The sequence below is a fragment of the Thamnophis elegans genome, chromosome 1, assembly GCF_009769535.1.
Source record: "Thamnophis elegans isolate rThaEle1 chromosome 1, rThaEle1.pri, whole genome shotgun sequence".
NCBI classification, from domain to species: Eukaryota; Metazoa; Chordata; class Lepidosauria; order Squamata; family Colubridae; genus Thamnophis; species Thamnophis elegans.
The window spans coordinates 23,669,006-23,679,820 of NC_045541.1; the positions used below are offsets into that span (position 1 = coordinate 23,669,006).

Here is a 10,815-nt window from a genome sequence, read left to right on the forward strand (position 1 = left end):
CTCCAATCTTCGCAACATATTTGTTTCCATTATTTCCCTAAGCTGGTACCACATGTGCTGCCCCTGAAGGCCTTATTTTTTTCCCTTGCTGTTCCTATTCCAAAACAGGTCCTGCTTGAAATGTGTTTCAGGTTCATGCTCAGGCAAAATATGTGTTTTGATCTGATTTGCCAGTTCCTTACACTATACTGTATCCTGTATGCTGAGAACATTTTGCACACCCCTACTCTGCTACCATCTAGGGGTCATTTGGATTTTGCAGCCTGGATCTGTAGCTTTAGTTGGACACCATTAAAAATTTGAGTCATATGGAGTAGGAATATAGTATTCTTTAATAGAGTTTCAGATTATTTTAAATTAAATGGGAAAATGTATTCTGAATATATCCTTCTGGTCTACCATTTAGATATTGTGTGTGGGGGGGGAGGTTGTACCAGTAGTTACATATATGGTTGTGTCACTTCACTGAATATACTCATTAATTGGTGGGATTCATGCGTTCATATGCAGGCTCATAAAGTAATATGTGGATTACAAAACCTAACTTACATAAATTAGCACAAATATGAGGGAATAAAACAAGGTTTCTGTTGTCTTGTGGCATACAGTCCAAAATATACTGTGAGCAAGAAGTGCTGCATGTGGCATGGGTGCAACTAATAGTGATAACCTAGACTACATCTTTCCTACTTTAGTGTCTCACTAAAACGTTGCGTGTAAGCTTCAATTAAGGTCATGATGAACAGCAGACATCAATATGTGGTTCATCAGGTGATGACCATGAAACATTATTAACTTGAAATTAAGAGGAATGTGAACTAATAAATGAAAATTGTGCCTCTCTGAAATCTGAGAGGAAATTGAAAGATATAAGAGATGCAAATAATGTTTTTGATCCTTGTGGAATGAAGTTCATTAATAGATGTAGGAAATCTGTTTAATTGTGAATGAAAGAAAGGTTCTGGATTACTATTAAGGTAAAATCATAACTTGTGATATATTAGTAAACTCCCACTGTGATTTATTTATTTATTATTTATTAAATTTATTTGCTGCCCATTTCATTTTGAAATGACTGGGTGGCTTTGTGTAACAAAGGAATGGAAATGAAGTTATCTGGCCACAAATGTCACAGTTATTCATTCCATTTATATCCCACTTTTCATAAATACTAACTTTTTGGTATTTATATGTACTGGAAGTGTGTCTGTGTCTGTCAACTATGAAGCGAACGTGGCTGAAACCATCTTGTGTTCCCTCATAGTTGCCACAAAGCCTGAGGGGGAATAGATAGGCCAGCTAACAGTCAAAACAAAAAGTTTTCCTGTGGGAACCAAGGTCATCGTAACAGGTGGCTGGTATAGGAGCCTGCCAGCTGTATTCATTGGACAATGTGACAGGTAACACCTGGGAGGTGGGAGTTTTACTCTTAATTAGGTGAAAACCATGGGAACCTTTAGAGTGTTGTTTTCACTGGCTGTGCCAATATGATGTATCCAATAAACATGTTCTTTGAGGAATCTATGTGCCTCAGAGTTCTGCTTTCAAAAAGTGCATTACTCAGAACCCTGACAGTGTCTTTTCGGGATCTTGTAAACCTCAGATTGAAATGCATATAATTTAATATAGCTAAAATACAGCTTGCTTTTTTTTTCATTTAGAATGAAGTCACCCTGCTGAGAAATGAAGTGGCACAGCTGAAACAGCTACTTCTGGCTCATAAAGATTGTCCTGTTACAGCCATGCAGAAGAAATCTGGCTATCATAGTGAGTAATATTCCATTTCCCATAGCGCTAAGGTTATACCAGTGAAATACCAAGCAGTACCAAGTCAAGAAAACATTAATATTGAAAAATGATGCTAAAATGTTCCACATGGTTTGGGCAAAATATGTTCAGGGACACGGTAATTCATAGAATTCTTAAAAAAACTTTTCATAAATCCTCTTGATGATGTTATATATTTATATTCAATAGCTGTTATATGAATTGAATATTAATTTTCATCCAAAAGAGTAATATATTGTATTGTTGAAGGGGGAAAAAACATTCATATTTATGGATAAGACAATGTAAAGGTAAAATGCAAGAAACTAAATTGTTGGCTTTCTGATTTTTTTAGCACTTCAAAGGTTAATGTATGTCTTATTTGGAGATATAATAAAAAGTCCAGAAAGCAATTGCTGCAGTAGAATAAATGGGCAATTTTGTCCATTGTACACAAATTTATAACAAATAACTGAGCTGGGAATGCATTAGGCAACATTCATAATACATAACCCACAGCTTTCGTTTTTATGATTTAGTGATGTTTCAGGGTATTTGTAAATGTGAAGATTGTTTCTGCCATATGTAGCCACTTCATTTTAATTTGCCAGTGTCAGTAATTTAGGCGAATAAAAGAACATTTTGTATTGCATGTGAACAGTTCCTCAGGTGCTTGCGATAAAACTTAATGGCCACCATCTTTACTTGTAGCCATTGTAAGCAATTTCATCAGAATGGGCAATATTTTTTAATTTAAAAGATTCTGGAGATTTAGCAACTCTCTGTGACTGTATATATTTAGCACATTGATTTTGTCAGTTTTAAGGTTATAAATCTCAGTCCTTTTGATCACCAGTCATTTTGACAAGATAGAAAGTGGCATCTTGGAGCAAATTGAAACCATACAAAATATATTTTGAATTTATATTAACAATGATTGTTGCAGGGATGAGGCTATTATAGCTCCCATCTGACAAAACAATATTATTTCATATATTTAGGCTACTATAGGATAGCTTCCTGTATGCCTAGTTTGCTGAATGAGCTTAGGTGTCTTGAATATTAATTTCATTTTCATTTTTCATTTATTTGACATTTATAGGCCGCCCTTTTCCCTAAGGAGACTCAGGGCGGCTTACAATTAATAGGAAGGGAGTGCAAGACAAAACACAAGAAAAAAATGTGAATAAAAAAAAAATAAACCAGTAAAACACAACATTCATTCAGCATTCGGGTGGGGCGAGGTTAGGGTCTTATCCCCAGGCCTGACGGGATAGCCAGATCTTGAGGGCTGTGCGGAAGGTCTGGACGGTGGTGAGGGTGCGAATCTCCACGGGGAGATCGTTCCAAAGCGTCGGAGCTGCAACTGAGAAGGCTCTCCTCCGCGTAGTCGCCAGTCGGCACTGACTGGCGGATGGAATTCGGAGGAGGCCTACTCTATGCGATTAATGTAAAAAAAAAAAAGAACTTTTCCACCTCTGGCATATTTAACTATCTCAGAGACATTAGTATATGCTATTTTTATTCACCGTCAACAGTGAAAATAGCATTATCGCTCAAAAAAAAATAGTTATCGGACTATAACCAGAATATACAAATGCAAATAAAATGTAAAAATTTGGCATATGGCATTAAGATGTATAGTACATATAACCTACATCCATATCATAGTGACTAAATTATAATTTAAACATTGAACACAAGCTACACAATTCACTTAAGCCTTGAAGAACCCAAAAGATACCATGGCAGAAACATCACAAAATGTTGCTACCTATTCTTCCCTATATTCTATACAGTAACATGCCCCAAAAATCCATTCTAAGGATTTGAAGAGACTTCTGTATTACCATATTTTTCGGAGTATAAGATGCATCTTTTTACTCCAAAAAAGAGGGTGAAAATCTGGGTACGCCTTATACTCTGAATGTAAGCTGCCTGGGTCATCTGAAAAAGGAGCAGGGGAAGCTGGCACTGCAGAGATCGTGATGGCTGGAAAGGAGAGAGGGTTTTGCTTTCGGGACTCCCGCTCAGCTCGGCTCCCAGGAGGGCTTAGGGCATGGCAGCGATGGCAGTGGCTCCTCACATTGCTGGGAAATGAAGTCATTATGGCTATTGTCTCCCCTGAGCTGCCCACTGAATCTCTCAGGCACCTTTTGCTTGCAGGAGGAGGAGGAGGACGAGGGCGGAGTATACCAAAGCCTCTGAGGAACTGGGAAAGAAAGCCGCGTTTGGAATCTGCCGAAAACTGCCACCCAAAAAGCACGCCTTTCTTTCCCAGTTACTCAGAGGCTTTGGTTTAAGGAGGCGCTGCTTTAAGCCACCCTCCTCCTCCTCCTCCTCCTCCTCCTCCTCCTGCAAACGAAAGGTGCCTCAGAGATGGTAGATTTCTCAGAACGCTAGATTAGGAAGTTAAAAACCTGAAATGGGGACAATCAAGCTTGATTCAAAGGCTTTGGCTCCTGAGCTTGCTGCGTTACCAACCAAAATGCTTGTACCACGATCTCTGCAGCACCCGCTTTACCTGCCCCTTCTCATGCGGTTCCAGGTGGCAGAGATCGCAGTAATAGCATTTTTGGGTGGCAGAGCTGCGATTTCAGGAGCCGAAGCCTTTGAATCAAGCTTTTTTTTTCCCCACAAATTTTTTATTTTCATTTTCATACATTCACATGTATACTATACATAGCCAGCACCATACAGCATTAAATAGTAATTGCATCAATTCCTCTTGTCAACAAGGCCCCAGAAAATAGAAACCCAATATAACTCTTCCGCTCTCCATACACCTCTTTCTTCCACCACCCACCAACTTTCTATCTTCCCTCCATCATCCCCCTCTACCCTACTTCTCCTCCCCCTCTACCACTCCTCTCTCCACATCCACTCCCCCCCTTCCTTCTCACCTTTCCCTCCCACCCTCTCTCCCATCCCTCTCTGCCCATCTTTCTTCTTTCCCACTCCTCCTCTCCTTGGTGTATTTCCGCTACATGTCAATATACTTGGCCTATCCTATTTTTAAAGAAAAATTAAAAAGAACAGTATACATATGAAGTCACATAACATTGAGATAATAGATCTTATCTAACATAATATATATCCCTCCCTCCCCCCCCGACCCCCCACATCCTTCCCCCCCCCCCCCGACTTCCCAGAACCCGTACACGGTATAGATTTTTAACAAACATAGTCTAAAATATATTGAGAAGAAAAGAATAAGAAATTAATAACATCTCTACATTGAGCTTAGCTCCTTCTTGCTAAACTAACTTTAAACAATTTAAATCATTCCTGATCTTAAGCATAGGCTATCTGGAATTTCTTAGTCCTGTATTTATTTTGTACGTAATCAATCCATTTTTTCCAGTCTCGTTTATATCTCTCATTTGAGTGGTCTTTAAGATATGCAGATATTTTAGCCATCTCGGCTAAATTTGTAACTTTCAATGTCCATTCTTGAATTGTAGGCAAGTCTTCCTTCTTCCAATATTGTGCCACCAACAGTCTTGCTGCCGTTATTAAGTGCAAAGTCAAGTTAATCTCTACCGCTGTAAAGTCAGTACTTATACCTAACAAAAATAACTGAGGAGTAAACTTTATCCTTCTTTTAAAAATATTTTGCATAATCCACCATATTTTTATCCAAAATGCCTTAACCTTTTGGCAAGTCCATCATATATGGAAATATGTAGCATCGAGAGAACCACATCTCCAACATTTGGGTTGTAAATTCGGGTACATAGAAGCCAACTTTTTAGGATCTAAATGCCATCTATAGAACATCTTGTAAAAATTTTCTCGCAAGTTTTGAGCTTGTGTAAATTTCACATTTCTTACCCAAATTCTTTCCCACGTATCCAACATTATTGGTTCTTCAATATTTTGAGCCCACTTTACCATACAATTTTTAACTAATTCTGTTTCTGAATCCATCTGTATTAATACATTATATATCCTCTTTGATCCGCTTGATTGTATCCCATTCCAGGTTTTTAACTTCCCAATCTAGTGTTCTGATGAAAGTCTTTATAGAGAGAGTGTTCCTCTTCCCTTCCCTTCCTCCCCCTGTCCTCCCCCCCCAATCTCTCCAGATCTGCCTATTGCGCCCAGCTACCGTATCTCTTTGCTGCATGACACATCCGGGCAGCTTGGGGGAGCGGGTAGAGGAAGGGGAGAGAAACAATCTCCATGAAGGCTTTTCTCAGGATCCTAGAAGTCCACTTTCTCTTTGGAAAAATGCTATTTGCATTCCATTCCATGGGATGGAAAGGGAACTTCAGAATACAGGAGCGCCGTATTCCTGGAGCCTGGCAGCTGCCGCATTCCGAAGTTTCCTTTCCATCCCGCACTTCTTTCAGTAGCCAAAATCCCAACGATGCCGATAGCTTTTTCCAGAGAGAAAGTGGAGATCTAGGGTCCTGAGAAAAATCTTCGTGCAGAGGTTCTCTTCCCTTGCTCCACTCCCCCCCCCCCCAATCTCTCCGGATCTGTCATGCAGTGCTTATTGCTACTGCTGCTATTGAGCCCAGCTACCGTATCTCTTTGCTGCATGACAGATCTGGGCAGATTTGGGGTGTGGGTGTGTGAGGCAAAGCAGCCTCGTTTCCTTTATGCTTCCCTTTTGCCGCTCAGGCACTGCCGTGAGGAACCATTAATCCAAATGGAAGGGATCCCTACCCATCCTCATCCAATGGGCCGCTCCCAGCCAAGCACAGCAGCAGCCATTCAGCAGCCCCCACATGTCTTTCCCTCATCACTGAAGAGAAAAGTGGATTTGAGATCGATAAAAGCCTTACTCTTTAAGAAAATCAACCCCCCACACGTCACATTTTTGCCCTCCCCGGCCCCCAGGAGCACTTTGCAGGCCTCCCAAATTCTCTGCATGCCCCATTTTTCACAAAAAAACGGGTGTGCAGATGGTTTGAGATGCCTGCAGAGTGCTCCTGGGGGCTGGGGAGGGAAAAAACATTTTTTTAAAAAATTACCTCTTCAAAATCTTGGTGCGTCTTATACTCCGGTGCGTCTTGTACTCTGAAAAAATGTGGTAGATAGAAATATGGGAGTCAGTAAAAATAAACATTCTCCTCTTATTAGCCAAAAGTATCAACATTTGCTCCAAGGATGAAATTACACAATAGAAATCTACCTTTTGTGTTTAATACTTACAGCATTTTTCAGATGCTACATAGTTCTTTGGGCATTTTAAAATGTGTGTGTTCAACAGTCTCTTTAAACAACATAAAGTAACCAAAATTTAAAAAGGTGTAGTCAATTCAGTTCCTATATCTTAAATACTTATAAATGTTCCAATAAAAATCTCTTTCCTGTTTTCTGAATTTGAAATTAATATTTAACTGTATTAGTTGTACATACTCCTGTAGTCAAATGTCTCTGTTAATTACTTTTGGCTATTGGCCTTTTTTCGTGTGTATTTCTATATCATGTAAAATTAGCATTGTTTATTTCATCCAGTAAATTAGGTCCAGTTCTCCAACATGGAGTCTGGCACAAAGTGGAAACTTTTCTACAAAATCCATATCTGTTTATTAACCGTGTAAATTCCAGATCCAAAAACTTACTAATAAGTTTCATATTGAAATTTTTATTTTAATATTTATATATACTCTCCATATAGTCATATTTCTATTCACAACATATAATTCTATGTATTACCAGGAATGCACACAAAGTAGAAAAATGTGTAAAGCTGTATATTCATTCCAGAATATTATGTATACGTATACGTATATGCACACACGCGCGCGCGCGCACACACACACACACACACACACACACACATATATATATAGTTGTTGAGAACCAGGGATATGTTTTTGCATTCACTAGCTTCATCATAGTATTGGTACTGTAAACCTATCTTGATTCTGAATAAAAAGACAAATATTTTAGAAATAGCAGGTAAAATAATATATTTACTGTATATGTTACTTGGTAAATTCAAAGTCAGTTGGAGTGAATTGTGCTTAAGATAAATAAAATAAGGAAACTTATAAATGCTTGATTAGACATCTATATAGCATTGAAAACTATAGTTATAGTTACGATAGAACAAAAGGAATAGGCTAATGTAGGGGTGTCAAACTCAATTTTATTGAGGGTCACATCAGAGTTGTGTTCGACCTAAGGGGGCCAGAATGGGCATGGCCGGGGTGGGCGTGGCCAGCTCAATATCACTTATGTCGGGGGGGGGCACCTATGGTGGCCCAAGTGCTCTGCCAGAGAAAATGGGCTCCCGAGCTCTGTTTTTGGCTATGATGGCTTCCTGTAACCCTCTGCCAACAAAAACGGAGCTCGGGAGAGCTGCCTGTGGCTCTCCCAAGCTCCGTTTTTGCTGGCAGAGGCACCACAGGCCAGTCCTTCTCTGTTTCCAGGGCAGCCCCGCTGGCCAGACCTACCGTAGTTTTCGGAGTATAAAACGCACCTTTCCCCCCAGAAGAGGGTGAAAATTTGGGTTCTTCTTATACACTGAATGTAGCCCCACCCATCTACCGGCCCCCACCCTTTGGCTTCTGCCTCCCAGCAATTTACCTCTTTGCAGGAAAAGGGGGGCTTGCAGAGGCTTCAATAAGCTATAGCAATTCCTGCAGCCTCTAACAGCTGATAATTGGGATAAATTGAAAGTGAAACAGGCAGATTTTTTTTTCCTTGTGCTAATCAGGCTGTTTGCTGCAAGGAGGTAAGTCAACAAGTATAAATGCCTATAGAATGTTCAAATTATTAGACTTATTTTTTAAAGACTGCTTTATTATTATTCTAGACAACTTAACAAAATGAAGAAGCTTTTTAAAATAAATGCTTGATCTGAAGAGGCCCCGTGCTATTGTTTTAAAAAGTGCTATTCTTTTAAATAATTCTTTTATTCTTGAAACAGTCGATGAAATTCAGTGTTGAGTAGAAACTGCAGTTTTGTCTCCTCCTCCCCCCCCCCTTTCCTGGTACAAACCACTTCACCTACTTTGAAATAGTCTTCATTTTCTAGGACAGATTTTTAGAGGGAGGAAAGAAATTGCCTTACTCCCCAGTGCATTGATGGAAGGCAGTTCTACCAGCAACAAAGCTGTGTTGGATGCTACTGGCAGGACATTCTCCAAATCATTATTTGAATTTGACAGAGCTGTGTTATCTGCCCAGCTTCCCCCATTAGTTTCCTATGCCAGTTGTTTTCTTCATTGGAGGATTTCATGTTTTGAAAGGAAGTAGAGAAGAAAAAGGCAAAAGATATTAAATAGTTATTCTTTATTTATTAAAATAAAACATTTATTCGCAATATATATGACTAGCTGCTAATGCAGTTTAATAGAACAGGAACTTGCTTTTTTGTGTGACTGACACTAAATATTAAACTTGGGAGGGGGGATTTTTGATGAGCCTGTTTCACAGGGAGATGCATAGGTGCAATTGGGCCATTAAGGCCCTTCATGTTAATACCTATCTTCCCTTTTATTTCCAGTTATTGTAAGAGCAGGAGTCCGAGAAGTGAAGTAAATTATAATGAAACCATTCAGCTGCTATTCTTAAAAATGAAGGGATCACATTGTTTCATGAAGTCTCTTATTTTTCAGACTATAAGACGCACCGGACTATAAGACACACCTAGACTTAGAGGAGGAAAACAAGAAAAAAATAGTTTTTGGCCTCCATGGGCCCCATTTTCACCCTCCCCGGCCTCCAGAAGCACTTTGTAGGCCAAAAACAAGTCTGCTTTTGGAGAAAACGGGATGTGTGGAGCACTGCAGAGTGCTTCTGGGGGCTGGGGAGGGTGAAAACACTATGCACAGAGGGTTCGGGAGGCCAAAAACAGGCCTGTATTTGGTCTTATAAGATGCACCAAAATTTTCACCAACTTTGGGGGTGGGGGGGAGTGCATCTTATACGGTAGCTTTAAGTGCTTGAGGATCTGTACTGCCTGTTAAAACTTTTTAAAACTTTTAAAAACTTTGTGTCGGAATTATCAACCTGTAGTTCTTTGGATATAACATGATGCATGTTTCATGAACAAAGAATAGAAATGCTGTTCTTCTCTTTTCAGCAACAGATAAAGATGACAGTTCCGAAGACATTTCCGTGCCAAGTAGTCCTCACACCGAAGCTATTCAGCATAGTTCCGTCAGCACTTCTAATGGAGTAAGCTCCACCTCCAAGGCAGAAGCAGTGGCTACGTCAGTTCTCAGCCAGATGCCTGACCAGAGTACAGAGCCAGTGCTGTCACAGGTTGTCATGGCTCCTCCGTCCCAATCACAGCCTTCAGGAAGTTGATCAAAAACTTAACTTTGTTTTTAGATATTCCTTAGCAGCTTCAAAGGGAAACCAAGGAAATAGCCTTCATCTAGGAAACATCTGTAGCTTAATAATTACTCATCTGTAAAATACAAACTTGAATTTGGCTTTGGAAGTTGGCAAACAGGAATTGCACAACCAGTTTTAGTCTCCTTGTAGTCACTTTGGTTCCTAACTAGGATGGCTTGTTATTTTCAGTGCTTGTCATGTAAAAGTGTTGGTACAGTTGAAATGTACTCCTCTTTCATTTGATGGTATTCCAAAAATAATAATTAAGACCAGTCACTAAATACTCATCCCAAAACTGTGATCATCATCTTATAATATTTTATACCAAAGTTCTACATAGATTCCTTTGTAAAGTTGACAAGATCATAAAGCACTAGGCAAGGGGGGAAAAGACCGGAATGGTAAATTTGCTTTTAGTCTTTTTGCCTTTGTATTGTTTTGCACATTATGAGAAGAAAACATTGGGAGATATTTTTGATTATATTGTGTAGCATTATTATTATTTTGGCTTTTTAACTTAGGATGTTTTTTTAAATAATTTTGTTCGACAGGGCCAGTACAGTATATGATATACAGTACTTTTATGCACATACATAATCTTGATCAGGGTCATTTTAGCTAGATTTTCTTTCTAATTGATACCAGTTTAGCTAACACTTCCATTTTAAAATCAGGACTTTCATTTCTGACATGGAAATAAATTCTGCAGCTGTCCATTTACAAAAATCAAAGAAGACAGTGGAC

The 10,815-nt window shown here is 39.3% G+C and overlaps 1 protein-coding gene across 3 annotated transcripts in view; it reads left to right on the forward strand.

The window, feature by feature from the left end:
* The window catches only part of ATF2 (activating transcription factor 2), a 47,755-nt gene extending 37,619 nt beyond the window's left edge, over window positions 1-10,136 (forward strand). For all 3 annotated transcript variants that reach the window (XM_032215324.1, XM_032215315.1, XM_032215331.1), the window contains 2 exons: window positions 1,662-1,767; window positions 9,815-10,136. In XM_032215324.1, coding sequence (XP_032071215.1) covers window positions 1,662-1,767; window positions 9,815-10,041 — 333 coding nt within the window. In that variant the 3' untranslated portion in view covers window positions 10,042-10,136. The remainder of the gene's footprint in view (window positions 1-1,661; window positions 1,768-9,814) is intronic.
* Window positions 10,137-10,815: the final 679 nt, after the last annotated feature.